A 22,833-nucleotide genomic window follows, 5' to 3' on the forward strand; every position below is an offset into this window, starting at 1 on the left:
TTATTTTACCTTTATTTAACTAGGCAAGTCAGTTAAGAACAAATTCTTATTTTCAATGATGGCCTAGGAACAGTGGGTTAACTGTACTGTACATTAAAAGTATTTAGAATGATCTGGTTGATTTTTAGTTCTGATATTTGCCATGCGTGGTAAGGTGTACAGATGTAGCTCATCCTTGGGCAATGTGTCCAATTTGTCCTGATGGTGGCACAGTGGGCCCACACCTTGAACCCCGCCAATGCTTCTTGCAGCTTTAATTTTTTATTTTTTTGTTGCTGTTCTCCAAATAGCATTTTAGAGTTTTGAAATGGTATAGAAATGCAGTAAATGAGCTTAAACTTTTCTGGACCTCACTAAAACAGACCCTGCCCACTGGGCACAGACGTCAGTTCAACGTCTAGTTTTGATTTACATTTGTTTGAGTTGTCAACTTGCGTGAATTCAACGTGAAATCAACAACAAATTTCTCCATGTCATTGGATTTAGGTTAGAAATTGTGTGAAAAAAATACGAAATTCCCTTTTACATTGATTACTTTTGCAAATCCAATCAGTTTTCCACTTGGGTAGCTACGACCCTGTGTGCCATAAACTCTCAGGAACATGGTGTCTGATTCCCGTAGGTTCAACATACTGTTTTTCATGTTAGTTATTGTTCGTAAAGGTGACAGAGGGCCCAAAGGTCACTCTCAATATTACTTTTCCATTTTAAGTTTCCTGACATATGGCATCTTTGTTCTATTTGCCTTCTATGTGTTAATGGGCCCAATATTACGCGTGAGGTTTAATGAAATTCTACAACTTGCTCCTTTTTGTGCGTACAGTTCACCCGAGAGATGACACCGTTTTTCATGTACAGTAGGTCTTGTCTTGTTATCATCTGTATCGTTGAAAGACAGGGAACAGGCAAATATTAATAAGGACATTTTGAAACAGAAAACGGTAGAGTATTCCATTTTGTTCTCAAGACAGGAAACATGAAGAGTTTGTCTTATTGCCCAGGAGTGGATTTTGTTTTGATGGACTGAGGGGAATGGTCTTTGCAAGTGTAAATCAAAGAAAAAAGGAATAGGAAAGGAGGAATAGAATGTGTTTGTGTTCTTTCAGCTGCAATTTTATATGGAAATTGTTTAGCAACCACAAGGGAAAGATTAACTTCGGGCACTTTAACTTCAGGCACTTGTAATAGCCTACTAGGCTAGACAACAGTCTTTGACCAACCACTACTGAACCAGATATTACAAGCCAGATATTACATGTGTGGTTTAATAACACATTAAGGACTTTCTGGATCCCACCTTACAAAACAAAAGAGAGTGAGACTTGTTTTTCTGTCTCACCTAAGAGTGGACTGAACCAGTCTTTAACTTGATCACTCTCATTGGACAGGAGCCATCAGCAATCAGAGATTAGCTCACATCACATCAATGAGGAGGAGGATCCGTCCTCTCATCTCTATGGTGTGGAATGCAATCAAACAAGTATTAAAGAAGTGCAGTCATCAGATTAACATGCTAATGAATAGGGAGAGGTGTGGTAGCAGGGTTAAATATTTTCTTACTGCATACAGATGTAGAATCTAAATTTGAGCCAGTCTCCTACAGCAGGAAAATAAATCCTGCAGCAACAGGACTATAATTAAAGGACATTTTTGTAGCGGTTGATACATTTTTCATAAGGGTAAATCAAGTCTGAAATTTGTAAGTGGAAATAACAAACTTTAGAAGCCTTTTAAAACCTCAAATACAGTAGAAGTTTTAAATGTCCTAGGGTGAATTTACAGAGTGATCAAATTAAGATCTTACATCTGCATGATTACCAAGCTTCTTGCCATCCGGGATCTCTGTACCAGGCGGTGTCAGAGGAAGGCCCCAAAAAATTCAGAGGACTCCAGCCACCCTAGTCATAAACTGTTCTCTCTGCCTACCGCACGGCAAGCGGTACCGGAGAGCCAAGTCTAGGTCAAAAAGGCTTCTTAACAGCTTCTACCCCCAAGCCATAAGACTCCTGAACAATTAATCAAATGGCTATCCAGACCATTTGCATTGTCCCCACCCCACCCCCCATTTTTACGCTGCTGCTACTCTGTTTATTATCAATGCATAATCACTTTACCTCTACCTACATGTAAATATTACCTTGACTGACCGGTGCCCCTGCACATGGACTCTGTACCGGAACCCCATGTATATAGCCTCGCCACTGTTATTTTATTGTTGCTCCTTAATTATTTGTTATATATATAGAGATATTTTTTAAACTGCATTGTTGGTTAAGGGCTTGTAAGTAAGCATTTCACTGTAAGGTCTACTGTTGTATTCAACATATGTGCAAATAAAATTTGATTTGATTGGCACTTAAAAGAGAATTAACTTACATTTACGTCATTTAGCAGACGCTCTTATCCAGAGCGACTGACAGTAGTGAATGCATACATTACATTTACTTTTTGTACTGACCCCCCGTGGGAATCAAACCCACAACCCTGGCGTTGCACACACCATCCTGGCATTGCAAACACCATGCTCTACCAACTGAGCCACAGGGAAGACTGAATGTTTTCCAAGACCTGAAAACATTCATTTCCATTCAATTATGTAGTCAGTAAACTCAACTGTCACAAGCTCATCCGATTCTGTTAATGTGCCTTGGGGAATAAGCAACCTATTTGGCAACCTTACTATACCAAAGTTCTTTCCCATGCAAGCAGAGTCTTATGAGGCATGACTCATGAGAAAATGTTTAATTTATACCAGTCTATCACGTTTTCATTTCACCCCTATCAGTCGACTGTTCATTTGTAAGATTGACTTTGGCTGAGGGTAAGGTTATAGACTTCCCATACCCTTCAAGTAGAACGTTTTATGGTTTGTGTGCTCAGTTCCACTTACTCGGCTCTTCAAACAAATCATATGCAATCAATCATAAGGGCTTTGCAGAACCAAGTTCTGGAAGGGAATTTTACTAGGAGAACAGTGTCACCTTCTGTCTCTACTATGGAATTACATCAACTGTTTAATATGAGAGTATCTTTTATGGACAATAAGCAATATGTATGTTAATGTGAACTCATAGCTTGCTGTTTGGTAGTAAGCATTTATTAGTTTAAAGGACACACTATCCAATCTGTGTTTTTTGTTTGGAATGCTAGGCCTTGTATCAGAGACTGATGCAGGATTTATGAGGGGTGCCCACACCCTCTCGGGAATTGCAGAGAAGGTAGCCTAATTGTGTGTGCTCATGAAAAGCACACTTAGCTTGCTGGAATGACAAGTTCAATGAATTAAATGAATGCAATATATTGTATTGCAGTGTAGCAAAATCCGTGTCATTGAGCAGAAAAGCAGAACAGTGGCTTGCTTCCCTCAAGCCTTTGACAAAAACAAAACCTGTTTTATTAGATTTTCCTGGCAGCAGGAGTAGGCCTCTCCACACCATGAATGGGAGTAAGAGTAGAAAGGCCAAGTATCACATGACTCACAGTTCTGGCATGCACTTCAGCCAATATCTCCAATCTACCCTGGATCTATAGATGGGGAAACCCAAAGCCATATGGGGAGTCCTAAGTGAATTCCCTACAGCAATAATGTAGATGCCTCAGTTCAACTGCCTGCCCTGCCTTCCTGTCTCAAAGGTCTATGGTGGAGCAGGTGGGACTCCTGAGTCCCTTGGTAATCTCAAAATGAATTACCAGCACAGCTCTATTCAAGTCTGGGTAACTTTTTTCACACAGTGATTGATTCAGGTTTACGGGGTTGCTCTTATTTCTTTTGGGACCCAGATTTAATTATTGTTTGGCGTCATTCTGGGTTGAACTAGTGTAAAGTAAGTTTCGGTCATTATGTTGTTTACATGGTTTTTCTTGTAAAGGCTGATTTATTATCTAACGATTGTGTGTGTTGGCGTTTACATTAACAATTTAATGTGTAACTGAGAGGCACTGACTAAGGATATTGAAAACCTTTACATTTAGTGGAAAATATGTCAATTTTTTTTTGAGGAACCCATTAACAATGCAATTGGTAAAATCATATGACTTCCTCCAAATCGTTAACACTTTACAGCTTTTACTTTGAAAACAGTTAGCATACGTATGAAAATGTATGCACTCACTACTGTAAATCGCTCTGGGTAAGAGCGTCTGCTTAAATGTAATCGTATCACACCTCTTGCAACCCCTCCTCTCTACGCACACACGGTCTCTGTTCATTAATAACATCTCGCGGAAGACCTAAGAAAAATGAATCCAAGCAGTCGAAATGATTACACGTCTTAGCTTAAATTCTGATATTGATAGACACGGATCGGATCGTCTAGACCCACACCTGTTTGCTAACTTTAGTCTTTAGCTCGATGCTTCGTGGCTTTTAATATAAGCTCCCTGTCAGTAAAGCCATTGACACCAAGCATTTAAGGCAGCTAGCAAATTAGCCAGCAACTAACTAACGCTACATTTCACTACACCCGTAATAACATCTGCTAAATATGTGTATGTGAGCGAGAATTATTATACTTTTTTTTTAAGTATACCATTGAATACTGTAACAGCGTGTCTTTTCTTATGACAGTTTACATGTTTCCATGAGGTCCCTGTACTGCCCGCGTCTGAGTGATGTATTTAGCCTTTCGTTTATAGACTGGCCAGTAGCTTCTATCCCAGACCGTTAGGCTGCTGAATAGCCACCCAATCAGCTACCTGCCAATCACCTACTGTTGGAGCTCGGAGTTGAAGATTTTCACTGGACCCTGCATTTACATCTGCAACCATGTGCATGTGACTAATACACTCTAAATCTAAATCTACATGTTGCCTTATGATTCCACTAGGTGGCATCACTTTACTTGTCGGCAATACGGTCTACGCGTCTGCTCTGCTGCTCCAGTTCATTTTCTTTGGTCTTGCAACTGATGTGCAGTCAGCTCTTTCCACCCCAAACTTACCCAAATGTATTATGGCCTAGCTGCACAACTGGTCCTGGACCAGTTGTTAAGTGTACAATGCCCAAAATTAAAAAGAAGTCAGTCAGCCTTGCAGGATGACATCATGCAAGCCAACGCGTACTGAGCGCGCTGTTATTATGCCTGATCACAATAACCCTACACAGCACTTTCATGATAACTTGTTATTTTTCTTTGTCTTATTTTGCCCCCCTTTCATGATTACAGTAAATCATTGAGTAAATCATTATGATATAATCAGATGTAGTTTTTGGAAGGAGGCTACTGAGTTGTGTAGGTGCACTGGGTTTAGTATGCGCAAAATATTGTACATTAGCCCACTTCAGATATTTTGATTGGGCCACAGAAAAATAGTGAGGTATTGAGTATTATCACCATAAGTTATCATCAGCTTTGACCCTTTGTCTGTATCTGGTGCTTGGTTGATAGCAAGATATGGTAGGTATCCTATTTATCTGTGTTGTTTAACTATAGATTTTGAACCATCACTGATGAGCCGCATTCCGGGATTTGTTGCGGTGTAAATCGGGTGCACACAGTTTTAACAAGGTCCTAGGGCGCCCAAGTCGCGCCTCTCTCTTTGTGGCTGTAGAAAGAAGATGGCTCCCGTTCTGGAGAAGAAGTACCTGGGCGCAGCCGGGGCAGGCGACACTATGGAAAATAGCAACGAAGACGAGGAAGGTCAAAACCTATGGCAAGTTCAAGTACTCGTGATTTACAATGTGCTATTTTCTGTAACGGAAAAGCTTTTTACTAACTTGTTTAATGTGCTTTGTCACTGCCGGGTGCTCTCATCAAAACGGTCCCGGATGCCTTCAAAACAGTTATTGCTAACGCGTACTGTAGTTACGATAGCAAACGTTCAGCTACAAAACTTAGCTTTAGTTAGTGTGGCTACATAACTAACCAGTTACAATAACAAACGAACCAACCTTATAGCTAACGAGGCAAGCTAACCAATATACACTCCAAATCAATACTAATAACAGGCGCGTTAACTAGCCAAGTTATTGTCGTCTGATTGTGCAGGACCAAAGAATGTAACGTTAACTAGCTTGCTTTCCAGCTAGCCACAATAATTGTTGTTCCTTGATAGTTACAGCTACATAACTAGCTATGCTACAATATTGCCAAGCCAGTCAAACTTATTTTATAAAATTTTCAAAATTTAAAAAATGTAGCTAGCTAGCTAAAATATAGCTAGCTAGCTGACACTCAAAAGCTCATTTGACAAGGTAGGCTAATTAGCGTAACAAGTGATGGCTAGCTAACGGACTTGGTGGCCAGACAGACATGCAAACAGACACCTACCAGTAGGCTGTGTGTTAGACCTAGGCTACTTAATTGCATCATGTGATAGCAAGCTAGCAAACTAATTGCATTGTTATTCCCTTCAGGACTTCAATTCTCAGTGAGGTTTCAACACGTTCAAGTTCTAAGTTGCCATCTGGGAAGAACATATTGGTGTTTGGTAAGTGTAGATCCATAGCCTTCAGTAACTTGTAATCACATCAAAAGGGAGAGGTTGCATATAACATTATACAGATAATAAATGTTGTCTTCAGTCAAATAAACCAAATCATAACAATAACATGACATTAACCCATTTGTGCGGAAATGTTTCAGGTGAGGATGGGTCAGGAAAAACAACGATTATGGCAAAACTCCAAGGAGCAGAGCACAATAAGAAAGGAAGAGGCCTAGAGTATCTGTATCTGAATGTCCACGATGAGGACATAGATGGTAAGTTCCCTGTTCCAGTGGCAAAAAATACAACAGTACATGGGTTAGGCTACATGTTATTTTTTGCGTGACTGTAAATCTCTGAATATTGGCAGACCTTACACGCTGTAACGTGTGGATCCTGGATGGGGACTTGTATCACAAAGGCCTGCTAAAGTTTGCAGTGACAGCAGAGTCGCTGAACGACAGCTTGGCAGTATTTGTGGCAGACATGTCAAGACCCTGGACCATCATGGAGTCGCTCCAGAAGTGGGCCAGCGTGCTGCGTGATCATGTGGACAAGCTCAAGATCCCGCCGGAGGAGATGAGAGAGATGGAGCAGAGGAGTAAGTAGTGCTGAATCATCTACTTCACCTTGGCCGCTGCGACAGTGTCTGTGGGGACGATTGTCCAAGCAAAGGCCAGTCCCAACATTTAGCGGTGCTTGTTTGGCAATCAGACAGTAGAGGTGGGGATAATTGCTTCCCTTTATGTTGCGAGATGCACGTGGAGCTGATGATATGGGTTTTGTTTGGCAAGTGTCTGCAGCATAGTGAACATCCCCAGACAGAGCCAACGAAGATGTATGCTTACATGACACATTTAGGCTACAGTTTGGATGCTGGCTGGTTTTTCATTTAAACTAAAGGGAATGGCAGACACAGAAGGATAAAATTACACATGGTCATGGTAGTTTGTAGGTCATCAGAAAGGCCCATGATTATCAGCTGTGTTCAGTCATGACGACCAAAAGCCTAGATCACTGTGTCTTATGTACTGAATGCTCCCTCCTGATAATTTTAGAAATGATCATGAAGTGCTCTTTTGTGCTCTGAAGTTGCATGCTCTTACAAGAGCCGGGGTTTATCTGAGGTTCTCTTGAGCAGGCTGTCAGAAGGTTACTCTGCTTGGAGATGCTTTAGAGATTGGTTTGATTTTTTTGCATTCCAAAATTAAACCAATGCCATGTTTAATGTGCTCAAATAATTCTAGTGGATAGGTTCACTATTGTTTTTGTCATCAATCAACTGTAGGCCTATGACTACTCTGGACTTAAGTGTCAGGTTTATGATTGGAGAACCACTAGGCCTAACTGTTTACAAACTGAAATGGGTGAAAGGGGAAGTGGCAGAAGGATTATGTTTCTGTAGGCAAAAAAGCTTTGAGGTAAGGTAGCACATTACTGCATTCTACACAAATATTGAATATTTTGCATAATCTGAATGCTTCTACTGGACCAATAAATAAGTGATTTACTGAATCTATACTGTAGGCTAAATTACATAATTTTGACAGATGAAGACTTGGTTTGACTTTTCTTTCTCAGTATAGGGAGGAAAGCCTTTGCATAGTTGCCAAGCCTTGTTTTTCATTGTGGATTGTGTTGTACTAGTAAATACGTTTTACTTTGTTCAATAGTGGAGGCCTGATTTTTGGCAAATGGTGTTTGCTGATATCCAACACAGGTAGCCAGGCTGGCATATGTTCCCTGCTAAACTCTCTTGTTGAATACACGCCCACCCACAAACAGTTACAGCTTTCCAATCTAGCAGAGTAGCATATCATCCAGACAGTGTTCATCTTTCAGGATGTCGGTAATGATGTCATCACTGCACATGTCAGACTAGTGCGACATATCTAAAGGGAGGGGTGTCCAGGTCCAGGCGCCCTTGCAGCAGTGTTGCATCATGGTTTCTTCTGACACCAGATTGAGTCTTAAGCATGAAAGGGATATCGAGTGGGCAGGATATTCTGGCTCAGTTGAAACTGGAGCAGCTTGATGGTGTTCTGTAGCGGAACCATTCCTTGCTGTATCATGCACTGAAATAACACAGATCAACAGTTTTCTATTAACAACTGTCATTATCAGGATTCAGGAATATGTCTCTGCGTTATAGGCCACAAAGCTGAAGGGTCGTGCAGGGAAAAAATGGAAATTACGCTTGAAAATGGTCATTATCATATCTAGGCTAATGCTTATATTGTGAAGCTATTTGGCCCCACCCATGTTTGTACTGGAACGGTTAAGTGGGCAAAGTCGAACGATGGACGATTCACGCTCTTTCACTGCACCTTTCTGTTATTACCTTACGAAAGACGTTTTGCTGCTCAGCCGGGTTATGTAAGAAATGTAGGCCCAAGCTATGTATGTCACTCCCACCAAGGCAGTCTACCAAAATATCCAAGGAGAAAAAACAAAGCTCAATGGCTGAGAAGTGCCTGCCTAAGAATGTTTTCCTTGAAGAACACAATGTGAGCCAGGCATTTTTTGTTGTTGTACACCCAGTTATTTGAGTTATTTGGAGACAATTGTTTGTCCAAGAGAGTAAATGCCGTAGTGTTACACTAGGGAAATTGCACATTTGCATCTTTTGGTTTGTTTTTGTTAGTTGAGACTGTTGCGTCTAGGCTCTGCTGGCCCCCTGTAGCTTTAGCTGGCACAGATCAGAGCCTGAACAGGGAGTCGGATCCCATCCCTGTTCCCAATCAGCTGGAGTTTACATCACAGGGCCCAGGCCAGGCAGCCCAGCACCCTAAGGGTTGTTCTGTTCCTGGTGGAGGGAAGTGCTATAGCAACATTGGCTCTCTGGGTTAGCTGTAACCACATTCCTAAGGTTCCTGAGGAAGGGGAAGTGGCTTCCCAGACCACTGCTCACAGCTGCTGTTCTGGGATGCATACAGGGGACAGACTGCCAACACAGATGCTTGCAGCAGTGCCCTATTGGGAGTTATGCTTCTCCTTTATACCGAAATAGACAAATAGACCTAGACTTTGTTTTGTTTTGCTGTAGCAATATATGGATCCATCATGTTACTTAAGCTCTTTGGAGTGTAAATATATTAGCAAGTCGTACTAAAAGCTTAGCGAGTCGTTCTGAAAGCTTTTGCACTTGTTTACTTATCTATCAACTGCAGTCTCTAGGGTTGAGTCCTGTAGAAAGTCCAGGAGAAGCTAATTGTCATTGATATTCTGTTTAGTTGGCGTTAACAGCACATAGTGGCATGAATAGCTAGACGATGGATGGGCTGTTGTCTGCTTGACAAAGGCAGACGGTTAGTTATGTGTGTAAAACACAGTGGGAGTTATTCTCCAGTCTGGGTAGTGGAGCAGGCAGGAGAGGAGCTGCTGTCAGATCAGCTAATGTCTCTACAGACATGGTGCGGCGAGTTCTGGAGCTCAGTGAGAATGGCTGGGTCTGGGGGAACAGGGACTACATTTATTCCATGTCAGGTCACTTGGTCTTTAAAAACTCAGGGCCCTAGTTATGGAGTACCCATTTGTGATGCTGTCCTGCATGCTTTATTTCAATAAGAACAAAATATATGCTCTCTATACAACCTGTGTTAATAAATCTTGTAAAGATTATTGATCCTCCAAATGAAAAAGGTGCATTGCGACTGGCCTAACCAATTCGTCCGTCCCCTGTCTGCCCCACAGTGGTGAAGGCTTTCCAGGAATACACAGAGCCGGAGGGAGCCGACCCAGCCTCTCCCCAGAGACGGGCTCCCCCAGCAGGGGGGGATGACGAGGGTGTGGTGCTACCGCTCGGGGAAAATGTACTCACACACAACCTGGGCATTCCAGTGCTAATAGTTTGCACAAAGGTAAGTTGAGGCTGTCTGGTTGAAATATACAGTACCAGTTAAAAGTTTGGACACACCTATGCATTCAAGGGTTTTTCTTTATTTTTACTATTTTCTACATTGTAGAACAGTAGTGAAGACATCAAAACTAAGAAATAACACATGGAATCCATGTAGTAATCAAAAAAGTGTTTAACAAATCAAATTATATTTGAGATTCTTCAAATGGCTACCATTTGCTTTGATGACAGCTTTTCACCGTCTTGGCATTCTCTCAACCAGCTTCATGAGGTAGTCACCTGGAATGCATTTTAATTAACAGGTGTGCCTTGTTATAATTTAATTTGTGGAATTTCTTTCCTTAATGCAGTTGAGCCAATCAGTTGTGTTGTGACAATGTAGGGGTGGTATACAGAAGATAGCCCTATTTGGTAGAAGACCAAGTCCATATTATGGCAAGAACAGCTCAAATAAGCAAAGAGAAACGACAGTCCATTACTTTAAGACATGGTGGGTCAGTCTGGAAAATTTTGAGAACTTTGCAAGTTTCTTCCAAGTGCAGTCGAAAAAACCTCCATGAGGACCGCCACAGGAAAGGAAGACCCAGAGTTTCCTCTGCTGCAGAGGATAAGTTCATTAGAGTTAACTGCACCTCAGATTGCAGCCCAAATAAATGCTTCACAGAGTTCAAGTACACATCTCAACATCAACTGTTCAGAGGAGACTGTGTGAATCAGGCCTTCATGGTTCTTTGCAGCAATCCTTTGGTCTGATAAATCCAAATTAGATTTTTGGTTCCAACCGCTGTGAGACGCAGAGTAGGTGAACGGATGATCTCTGCATGTGTCGTTCCCACCGTGAAGCATTGATGACGAGCTCTGATGGGGTGGCGGTGCTTTGCTGGTGATGCTGTCAGTGATTTATTTAGAATTCAGGGCACACTTAACCAGCATGGCTACCACAGCATTCTGCAGCGATACATCTGGCTTGGTTCACCATCACATCTGGTTTGCGCTTAGTGGGACTGTCATTTTGTTTTTCAACAGGACAATGACCCAAAACACATCTCCAGGCTGTGTAAGGGCTATTTGACCAAGAAGGAGAGTGATGGAGTGCTGCTTCAGATGACCTGGGCTCCACAATCACCTGATCTCAACCCAATTGAGATGGTTTGGGATGAGTTGGACCACAGAGGTGAAGGAAAAGCAGCCAAGTGCTTAGCATATGTGGGAACTCATTCAACACTGTTGGAAAAGCATTCCAGGTGAAGCTGGTTGAGAGAATGCCAAGAGTGTGCAAAGCTGTCAAGGCAAAGGGTGGCTACTTTGAACAATCTCAATTATATTTTGATTTGTTTAAAACTTTTTGGGGGTTACTACATGATTCCATATGTGTTATTTAATAGTTAATAATAGTAGATGTCTTCACTATTATTTTACAATGTAGAAAATAGTCAAAATAAAAACCCTTGAATGAGTTTGTGCACAAACTTTTGACTGGTACTGTAGGTACCTGAAAGAAGTAGCCTGCCATTTTTAGGCACCAGTTTTTGTACTGAAAGATTTTAAATAACACTGATCCTCAGATTCTTCATGGGCCCACAACTAACTAGTACACCATTGACGCTCCACTCTGGCAGTCCATTTCACGGTTGGTGCCTGATCATCCCCCGTCTTGAGTTGCTGTTTTTTAGTGTTGCCCGTGAGGCAGCATCTTCAGCCCATGAAAGCACCACATTATTCCATGTCCATGAGCTTCTGGCAAATGGCTGCTTTAAAAGAACACAATGTTGTCAGTCATCAGTACTTCACATGCTAGTCATGACGAGGACGAGTGAATGTATTCTTTTCACTGCTCACTGTTTTTCTATTTCTCTTCTGCCTTTAGGGAGGAAAGGCTTATTTCATATTGGTCTTTAGTGCAGTTTGTTGAATATACTCTCAGAGCATTAGTGAAGTGTCCTCTCTTCAGGCACTAGTCATATACATTTTTCTGGCTTTGAAGTGTGGTATGTCTTAGTCTGCTTTCATTAAGCGTTCCATATTTTCAGACTATTTGCTGTATTTTCTTTTTATTTAATTTTTGTTTTTGCAATTTTACCCCCTTTTTTCTCGCCAATTTAGTGATATTACTATCTTGTCTCCGCTGCAACTCCTCAACAGACTCAGGAGAGGTGAAGGTCGAGTCATGCGTCCTCCGGAACATGACCCGCAAAACCGCCCTTAATAACATCCGCTCGCTTAACCCAAAAGCCAGCCGCACCAATGTGTTTGAGGAAACACGTTCAACTGTCGACTGAGGTCAGCTTGCAGGTGCCCGGCCCGTCAGTCGCTAGAGCGCGATGAGCCAAGTAAAGCCCCTCTGGCCAAACCCTCTCCTAACCCGGATGACGCTGGGCCAATTGTGCGCCACCCTATGGAACTCCCGTTGACGGCAGGTTGTGACACAGCCGGTCGAACCCCAGGCTGTAGTGACACCACAACACTGCCATGCAGTGCCTTAGACCGCTGCGCCACTCGGAAGGCCATTTGCTGTATTTTCTAAATTCATTATGTCATTGAGTTTGATAATTGAGTGAGAACTACATTGCACCACCTGCTGCCGTTTACAGAGCTATAAGGAATGTGAATGCCAGTTTACTCGCTGACACAGATACACAGGTTAAATGATTAAGCATGCTAGCAGATACCATATACTTCCAGTCATTGTACAAACATTAGTTTGCATTGGCTCTCAAAGCTACCTCTAACTTCCTTCATACTGGACACAGAGACATAAAAATGGTATCCACAAGTTCATCTGACTCTGGGGAAGTAGATAAAGAACCTCTGCTCAAATTGCAAAATATCCCTTTAAGTCCCACTGAGTGTGGCACTTGGGTATGTATATTTAATGACGGGCTCCTGCATATTTAACCAGGCTTTGCTACTACCATTTTTTTATTTCAGGAAGTAGCTCGCCTGGCATTCCCTGAGTCATGCTCAGCCAGTCAGCCTTGTTGTCAAGGTTACCATCTTGTGGCCACTGTGGGGAAGTGTATATGTGTGTGAGACAGGGTGGGGCCTGCCTGCAGGGTCTTACTGCTCCTTCCCGGAGGGAGTGAGGAGGGGAACTTGCAAGCGAGGGGAGGAGAGCGGAAGTGAGTGAGGGAGGGTCAGGGCTGAGACTGAAAGGGAGGCATGGCGAAGTGAGCTAAGCTTGAGCTAATGCGAGTCATTTTTATATCCCTCAGGATGGTATGGTTTACTTGCTCCAGTTGTAGCCTAATTGCCGTCTACTTTGCTGTCTCGCTCTCTCTGTCAGTTAAATTCAAAGGGCTTAATTGGCATGGGTAACATATGTTTACATTGCCAAAGCAAGTGAAATAGATAAACAAAATTGAAATAAACTAACAGTAAACGTTACTCACAAGTTTAAAAGGAATAGAGACACTTCACTATGTACAGTGTTATAATGATGTCTTTCTCTCCACAGTGTGATGCAGTCAGTGTTTTAGAGAAGGAACACGACTTCAGAGAGGAGCACTTCGACTTCATCCAGTCCCACATCCGACAATTCTGCTTACAGTGTATCCTTTCCACTCAAACACAACTCTCCTTTCTTAGAATGACAGGCCCCACCATAGATACAATATTATACAGTTGAAGTCGGAAATGTACATACACCTTAGCCAAATATATTTCAACTCGATTTTTCACAATTCCTGACATTTTAATCCTAGTAAACATTCCCTGTCTTAGGTCAGTTAGGATCACCACTTTATTTTAAGAATGTGAAATGTCAGAATAATAGTAAATTATTTATTTCAGCTTTTATTTCTTTCATCACATTTCCATTGGGTCAGAAGTTTACATACACTCAATTAGTATTTGGTAGCATTGCCTTTAAATTGTTTAACTTGAGTCAAATGTTTCGGGTAGCCTTCCACAAGCTTCCCACAATAAGTTGGATGAATTTTGGCCCATTCCTCCTGACAGATTTGGTGTAACTGAGTAGGCCTCCTTGCTCGCACACGCTTTTTCAAATTGTCTATAGGCTTGAGGTCAGGGCTTTGTGATGGCCACTCCAATACCTTGAATTTGTTGTCCTTAAGCCATTTTGGCACAACTTTGGAAGTATGCTTGGGGTCATTGTCCATTTGGAAGACCCATTTGCGACAAAGCTTTAACTTCCTGACTGATGTCTTGAGATGTTTCTTCAATATATCCACATAATCTTCCTACCTCATGATGCCATCTATTTTGTGAAGTGCACCAGTCCCTCCTGCAGCAGAGCACCCCCACAACATGATGCTGCGACCCCTGTGCTTCACGGTTGGGATGGTGTTCTTCGGCTTGCAAGCCTCCCCCTTTTTCCTCCAAACATAACAATGGTCATTATGGCCAAACAGTTGTATTTTTGTTTCATCAGACCAGAGGACATTTCTCCAAAAAGTGCGATCTTTGTCCCCATGTGCAGTTGCAAACCGTAGTCTGGCTTTTTTATGGCGGTTTTGGAGCAGTGGCTTCTTCTGTGCTGAGCGGCCTTTCAGGTTATTTCGATATAGCACTCGTTTTACTGTGGATATAGATACTTTTGTACCCGTTTCCTCCAGCATCTTCACAAGGTCTTTTGCTGCTCTGCGATTGATTAGCACTTTTCGCACCAAAGTACGTTCATCTCTAGGAGACAGAACGCGTCTCCTTCCTGAGCGATATGACAGCTGCGTGGTCCCATGGTGTTTATACTTACGTATTATTGTTTGTACAGATGAACGTGGTATCTTCAGGCGTTTAGAAATTCCTCCCAAGGATGAACCAGAGTTGTGGAGGTCTACAGTTCTTTTTCTGAGGTCTTGGCTGATTTATTTTGATTTTCCAATAATGTCAAGCAAAGAGGGACTGAGTTTGAAGGTAGGCCTTGAAATACATCCACAGTTACACCTCCAATTGACTCAAATGATGTCAATTAGCCTATCAGAAGCTTCTAAAGTCATGATCATTTTCTGGAATTTTCCAAGCTGTTTAAAGGCATAGTCAACTTAGTATATGTAAACCTCTGACCCACTGGAATTGTGATGCAGGGAATTATAAGTTAAATAATCTGTCTAAACAATTGTTGGGAAAATGACGTGTCTTGCACAAAGTGGATGTCCTAACCGATTTGCCAAAACTATTGTTTGTTAACAAGAAATTTGTGGAGTGGTTGAAAAACGAGTTTTAATGACTCCAACCTAAGTGTATGTAAACTTCTGACTTCAACTGTAAGTGTTTTATTTAATTTTGTGCCCTATCATGTCTGCATGTTCCTTAACCCCACCTGACAGATGGAGCTGCATTGATTTACACCTCTGTCAAAGAGGAGAAGAACTTGGACCTCTTATATAAATACATAGTGCACAAAATATACGACTTCCAGTTCACCACGCCTGCCTTAGTGGTGGAGAAGGATGCTATTTTGATGTAAGTGAATGCTCAGTTATGCTCTGTTAGGTGCCCACGTATTGAGGAAATTATTTTTCATCTTGTGATTTGGCCTTTTGGTTGCCTCAAACAAAAAGAACCGAACATTTCAATGTACAAAGGGGCAACACAATGCCAGAGACTGCAAGAATCCATTCAAATGTAATGTACTAACGCCCCCTTCCTGCATTGGGAAAATCCCACGCTCTCCCTGTGCGCGCCCCACGTCTATTTCTATGGGCACAATTACTGTTCTTGACACAAACTTTTCTACTGTTCTACACATTTTGTTATGTGGTGCAAAGAACATTTTGCTGTTTTAAATTGAAAAAAAATGCAATTCTATATGTTTTGCCATGTCTAATGTATTTGAGTGACTAAAAACTTACAATATCTATGGGCTAAAAGAAACTAACTTAAAGAATGTTAGCTGACATGAGCTAGTTGATCTGGACATTTCTGACAAGTTTTATAAATAGCTCTCTAAGGTATGAAATGACTAACATGACAAGAGGAACTGATAATGCACTACCCTATTTCAAAATTGCACCTTGTGCATTCTACTATTACAACTTTCAAGAGTAAGTTTTGAGCTGGACTGAGTTTCACATTTTTTGAACATTTACATTTCTAAATGTAAACATTTTTTTGGGGGGGGAACCCCTGTGTGTGTGTGTCCCCCTGCCGACCCCCTCGCACCCCCCACAGTTTCGGAACCACTGATTTAGCACACATGCTTATCCAGAGTGACTAACAGGAGCAATTGGGATTAAGTACCTTGCTCAAGGGCACATTGATTTTTCACCTAGTTGGCTCTGGGATTAAAACCAACTAACTTTCGGTTACTGGCCCAACACTCTTAAACATTAGGATACCTGCCCTCACAAGATATGACTGGTGGAGAGTTCTGAAGTTATATGAACATGTACTGTATTGTCATTGATGGTTATTGTAACAAACTATTGGTCAGTGCTCGAGTACCAAACAAAACTGTTTTCTTTTCCTAGTCCATCTGGATGGGACAATGAGAAGAAGATTGCAATTCTGCATGAAAATTTCACAACAGTGAGACCTGAAGACCCCTTTGAAGACTTCATCATGAAGCCTCCAGTACGGAAGGTAGGATCATGAGACTTCTACGGATAAGAGACATGACTTGGATATTTGGCATTTGACAAATTTTCCTTATGCATCTCCCTTGTTTGGACATTCATGCCTTCTCTCTCCAGCTGGTTCATGATAAGGAGGTCAACGCGGAGGACGAGCAGGTGTTCCTTATGAAGCAACAGGTATGTTTGTTTACATTCTAGAACACACAGTTATGGGTTGCCTTTCATGGTTGCAATTCAATGTTATCTCCTCTTCTAAAGATGCACACTAGATGGTAGTGAGCTGAGAAAAAAATGATTGGTTTTCTTCAAAGCTATGATTGTGGATAGTGGAGCCAGTTTCATTTTATTAGCCTTTCCCAGGCTTCAAAGCCTGAGGTTCCTATTCTGTACTTCCTCACGGGCCAATCAGGAGCCTGAGAACTCCCAGGGCTTTAGCCTAATTGGTTGAAAGGGTCTTGTTTCTGAGAGGTCACGTGGTTGCCTTAGGGCGAAGAGCGCTTCCTCTTTGTACTGGGCTTCAGTCAGTCCCTGTTAGATCAAGCTAACAGTATCCATCCATGCAATGTTTTTCTACTATGCCCATAATCTGTGGTGGAAGAAAGTGTTTCTGGGAATGTTACAAGGGTTGGAAAATAAAAGATAAAAATGCTGAATTTTATGGGCCCAATTATTTCAGTGAAAATAGAACTGTCACACCATTTTTCTTTTTGTCTGTTCTGAAGTCTTTGCTGGCCAAGCAGCCGGCCACACCAACAAGAGGATCGACAGTAAGTGTGATAACATCAACCACACTTTTTTTTTTCAAATTTTTATTTTTTTCAGTACCACTTTTTCTTGACAAATGAGTGTTGGATGACAATCATTTCATCAATTGGAGCCATGATTAATTTGAATTGCCTCAACTGTACTCCACTCTCTGTCTTCTGTCTGTGTTTCAGGAATCTCCTGGACGGACTGCTTCTGGCTCGCCTCGACCCACTGGCCGTACAGGTCCTACCAATGTGGCCAGCGTCTCGCCAATGACCGCGGTCAAGAAACCTGACCCCAACATGAAGGGTAAGTTGGACCACTGGAACTTACTGCCCACCCTTTCTTTGTATTTTTACAGAGCATCATGGAAACTGTTGTATGAGAACTGGCAGTCATTTGGGCAACACTTCTTTTGGGTGTTGGAAGTGTGTGACTGCCGTGTAACCACTGCCCCCCTGAGGTAGCTATTGAAATAATTCCATAAACAATGGATTCCTGCAGTCCTCCCTCCGCTGGCCTTGCTTGGGGAGAAATATTGACATTTTCTCCATTAAGCTCAGTGGTGGAGCTGTGCATACCAGTGTGAATAGATCCGCTTAAATTAAACCAAATTTAATTGAAACCTGTAACCCCTACCCTGTAGTTGGTTGCTGTTGGCAAGGACATGAATTGGATACGCTATATGAAAACAGACAGTTAATCCTCTAGGAATGCATCTGCATTGAATTGAATTATGTAAATCGTGTTCCAGTTAAAGTATGATCCTGTGTGCACTGCTGTTTTTTTTAATGATGAAATTATGAATACCATGATCATACAGTAATAACTGTTGCGTGCCTGAATTGTATGGAAGAAATAGATCTCTCTTTTAAATCTCATGGTTCTGATCCTAAGGGATGCTCGTCTCATGTGTTTGTGTCTCAGGAGCAGCAGCAAACGAGGGAGTGCTGGCCAACTTCTTTAACAGCCTTTTGAGTAAAAAGACTGGGTCCCCTGGGAGTCCAGGAACCGGAGCTGCAGGAGCAGGATCTCCAGGATCAGTCAAGAAAACAGGTACGGTCTCCTCTGGCCTGGCCCTCCAGGGTGTCACTGGCTTCTCTCTGGTTTAACTGCCTCATGTTGTTGCCTTTGGACCATGCTGTTGTCTGGAAGTTTACCCCTAGAACCTGAGAGAAAGAGAGGGTGAAAAGGGAGTTCTTGGCAGGTCCTAGAGGAGGGGAAGTGTTCCACTCGACTCCTCTGCCACTGGAGGAACTGGTGAAAGGCCTGTATGCATGGGACAACAGTTGTTACCAATGTGTCATTCTCTGGCTGCAAAATGGCACAAAACCACCCTAAATGACACCAAGCACGTACCATGGCTCACTGCTTATCTCTTGTTTTTGTTCGTCCATTCAGTGTGAAGTTGTAATTAGCCCATTGTCCCAGCATACTTGCGTAGCCTTGTGTCCTACTGGCCTCATTCAGCCAATGACATAAAACTGAAAGAATATGCATGGAATGTTTTTTTTTTGTGTCTTATGATTGGTTTTTGCATGTGTGCACCTGTCACGTGATGCAACTGAAGTCATTTAACATGGGGCCACATCTCATCAGTTTCCATCTGCTTGCTGGCCTGGCCATAACAGTCAATGTCGTATTTCTAGTACAGGCACAGAAGCTACAGGATATTACTTTCTCTTCTCTCTTTTATTTTCCAAGGGCAGAAGCCGGTTTTGACTGACGTCCAGGCAGAGTTGGATAGAATGACTCGCAAACCGGACTCCATGGTTACAGCTAACAACACACCGACAGAGAACGAAGCGTGAACGCAACAACAGCATTGTCCACTGCAAATACTCTGGAAAACAAACACACACAAGCATAAATGAAATATGACCAAATTCCCAATGTGTATATCAGTCAGCAGACAGTAGTTTTGCCAAATGAATTTGAGATGCTACCAGATATATTGGTTATTTTGGTAAGATGGGGGAAAGAACGAAAGGTGGAGGTTTGGAGGAGGAGGAGGAGGAAGTTGAGGACTTGGCTGTATCTATCCTTATTACTTCAATTGTAATGTGTATTTTTTTCTTTTTTTTTGCAAGGGATGTCCGGTTAAGTAATGTGTGCACACTCCTTGGGGGGCAGCCAAATCCCCTGGTCAGCGAGCCCTCCGTTAGCTAGGGGATACACCCTCCCTCACAAGCTTAAAGAGTGGAAAAGTGCTGCGGCCTCTTGTTCAGCTAATCTTATGGAAGGAAAGCGGTTGTGATAAGAACAATTAAACCCTAAATATATTCATTTAAAAAAATGAAATACTTGCAAGCGTATGTAGTATGTACAAAAAAAAGAGAAAAGGTTAGAGATATGATACTGGTGTATTTATATATAAAAAAAATCTTTATTTTCTATTTTTTTCTGCACTGTTTGCGATTAGAAAAGGGTTTAGATAGCTAATCTCATAACATGTTAAACTCCACTGACGTCATTACACTAATGTGACAAATACAGATAGCTGATAGCAAACAGTGGCCTGCCCATAAAATGGCAGGTCCAACTAGTCATCTAAGGATTCTGTAAATATCAACAAAATTTCAATTCAAGCTTTTGGTCTTATTTTGTACAAAAATGCAATTCTTTCACAAGATTATGAAGAAATGTCTGGGATAAAATGAGCATTGTTGGGATTGGCAAGTGTAGAGTTAGCAAGGAACACTCTTTTGGCTAGAGGTGTTTTGGGGGCAGCATCTTTCCTACTATAACTCCCAAGTGCCTGGCACAGTAACTGTTTGTCATAGTGGAGCTGCTTGTCTACTTAAAGAGGAGATGCACTGTACCACCAAAGGCAAAAAGTTGTTGTCCATTTGGTCATTTCAAGTAATTTATTTTGTTAAATTTTTTGTATAACAAGTCTGTGGTCTTTGCATAAGATTTCATAAATGTAGCTTACTTCCGTGGCCTAGATGACATTGTTCGCTTGAGCAATAATAAGAATGCCTTTCATTTTATAAACTGTAAAGGTATCTAGATGCAGATTTTTAGAAGCAACCACAAGTTTCGAGTATTTGTGTCCCCCAGGTGAACACTTGCATGGTTTAAACCACTCACTTGCGTGGCCAAATCATATGGAAATCAAATACTACGGTTTTAATGAAATGGGTTATCCTTAAAAAGGAAGTTTAGCTCTGTTCTTTTTCAGTTTCAAATGTTTTTATACAAGCTGTATGGCAGGTCAGGTTAAACATTCCCGATTTCTACATGATGTAGGTGTAAAAAATCGTGGCCCAGTAGGAAATTGCAATGTCCACAGATCTTTTGTGTGATCTTCAGTGCCCATTTGCAATGTTGACTTTTTGCCTTCAGTGTACATACAGTTCACAATTTGTCCATCTGTGCACCCTGCCTTCACTCAGGGTAGATCTTAGTCAATATTATCAGCCTTTGCGTGTGTCCTTACTAGGTTTTTTAATTGTTCTAGTTCTGCCAATGTTTTTGTTAATTACATCCACTCTACTGTACCATATCAAATAATTTTTTTAAATCGTAAGATTATTTGATTAATCACAACTAGATCACCCTCAAATCTACCTACAGTCTAGCTATGGTTAATTTGCAGATCAGCAATTGTAACATTGGTTTAATAAACTGTAAGAGAAGCTACTTGGCTTTTGAAACCACCTATAACAACAATGGAAACTACATAGAATTGGAACCTGGTACCAAAGATGCAGCAATCAGTGTGTTCTGTTTGTGTAGAATAGTCTGATATGATTCCCAGGTGACCATCTCCCCTGGCCCTGCGTGGAACACCTATCATTCCAAAGTACATTCTAAGGTGGTCTGTATACTTAACCCCTACTTGAGTTGCCAGGCTAACTTTTTTTGCTCTGTAAGGGAAAAAAACGCAAGACCTAGAGATGTGCAGTCTACTTTATTTTGCGTTAACTAATCTGTTGTAAGAATAAGAAGCGGCTGGATTTTGATTCCATTTTTCTTTTTATCTTCATTGGGCAGAAATTTGCATCTAAGATCTCTTGCTGAAATTCAAGCACAATATTGTGACAGCCAGGAGTATTAATCTTATGTTGAAATAATCACTTTCATTGGGAGAGTTGTACTGAACCCCCGGATGTTATTGTTTGAACTAGAGAATGCATACTCTTCTACCTGCCTGCTTAGAACGTGTATTGATGAATTACAAGTATGATGTACTTAATATTGCATTCATATTTTTGGGATTAGTGGTATAACGAACATGTCCCTGGCAGTCAAATCTGCTCCAGACTTTTAAAGCTAGACCTTTTTGGAGAAAATATCCAAATAAACTAAAATGCATGTCAATGCTGATTAGTTTTTCATGTGCATTTCTGGTACACCTGTCCATTGCAGCGCATCTCCTTGGAAATTCATGAACTAGTTCACTCCTCTGATGTTTGTCTCCACATAGTTAGTTACTATACATCTGCATTAGCCGAACAGAAATTCATATGTTTGGCTAGTACATCACGCTGCTTGATTTCCAAATTGCAAGTTTTTGATGATTGGATATTATTTGTCAAGGTTAAGTTAAAAGCCACTGCTCTATACATCATCTTAGTGCTATGCCTTCAGCCCTTGAAAATATACACATATAGGAGATTTAAAAGCTTTTGCTTCCAATCCTTTTTATTCAGGATATAAACACCTTTTAACCACATGGAGTACTGTGTTTGTGCCCTGGACATATTCAGTGTGATCGTATGGCTTTAACGTGATGCGGCCATGTGGTATCTCGCTTTTTGTGCCGACAAAGATAAGGAAAAGTGTCTGTCAGCCCTGGCTTCAATAAAACAAAAAATCCAGACTTTTCTTACCTTTTTTTGTATCCCTTTGTCTCAAATCATGATAACGTGTGTCTAGAAGGCAAGTAAAATCCATGGTGAATATTGCTCTGTTTCGCTGTTGTAATTTACTGGTATTCAGTGTGAATTCTAGAAGTGACACCATTGGGTACATATTGGTTAGTCATTTTATCAAACCCCTCAACCTACTGGTTGTGACTGAGTAGCAAGTGAATGGACTGTAAGTGGAAGTGCAATAAGAGTGTAACCCTGCTAAATTGTCCCATGTTAACAAGTGATTTTCAGGGTCAGTACTCTTTAGTACTTAGGTTTTCAAATTGACCTTGACCATGACATGGCAGTGCGGTGTTTTTCCAGACACAAGGACAGTAGGACACTTAAGTGGAATTCATTTGTTCTTGCCCTATATCCAAACCCACCCAAAGTAAACGTTGGAGCTGAA

At 41.4% G+C, this 22,833-nt stretch overlaps 1 protein-coding gene across 2 annotated transcripts; it reads left to right on the plus strand.

Moving 5' to 3' along the window:
- The first annotated feature begins 5,499 nt into the window (after nt 1–5,499).
- On the plus strand, nt 5,500–22,393 carry LOC115202903 (cytoplasmic dynein 1 light intermediate chain 2). 2 transcript variants are annotated; one of them, XM_029767065.1, is made up of 13 exons: nt 5,500–5,652; nt 6,356–6,429; nt 6,585–6,701; nt 6,797–7,027; nt 10,120–10,286; nt 13,740–13,833; nt 15,571–15,706; nt 16,714–16,825; nt 16,936–16,995; nt 17,541–17,585; nt 17,757–17,874; nt 18,493–18,621; nt 19,270–22,393. In XM_029767065.1, exons 1-13 carry the CDS (start codon nt 5,558–5,560, stop codon nt 19,374–19,376), a joined length of 1,485 nt encoding a protein of 494 aa, XP_029622925.1. In that variant the 5' UTR covers nt 5,500–5,557; the 3' UTR covers nt 19,377–22,393. The 2 variants fall into 2 exon arrangements, with proteins under 2 accessions (XP_029622925.1, XP_029622926.1); XM_029767066.1 differs by having other exon boundaries at nt 19,275–22,393.
- Nucleotides 22,394–22,833: the final 440 nt, after the last annotated feature.

The sequence above is a fragment of the Salmo trutta genome, chromosome 12 (genome assembly GCF_901001165.1).
Source record: "Salmo trutta chromosome 12, fSalTru1.1, whole genome shotgun sequence".
NCBI lineage: Eukaryota > Metazoa > Chordata > Actinopteri > Salmoniformes > Salmonidae > Salmo > Salmo trutta.

Excerpts from the sequence above, each read along its gene's own strand:
- LOC115202903 (XM_029767065.1), top strand. The coding sequence starts at position 5,558 with ATGGCTCCCGTTCTGGAGAAGAAGTACCTGGGCGCAGCCGGGGCAGGC. Across the intron at positions 7,028-10,119 it reads GAGAGAGATGGAGCAGAGGA|TGGTGAAGGCTTTCCAGGAA; the intron begins GTAAGTAGTGCT and ends TCTGCCCCACAG. Across the intron at positions 17,875-18,492 it reads ACCTGACCCCAACATGAAGG|GAGCAGCAGCAAACGAGGGA; the intron begins GTAAGTTGGACC and ends TTTGTGTCTCAG.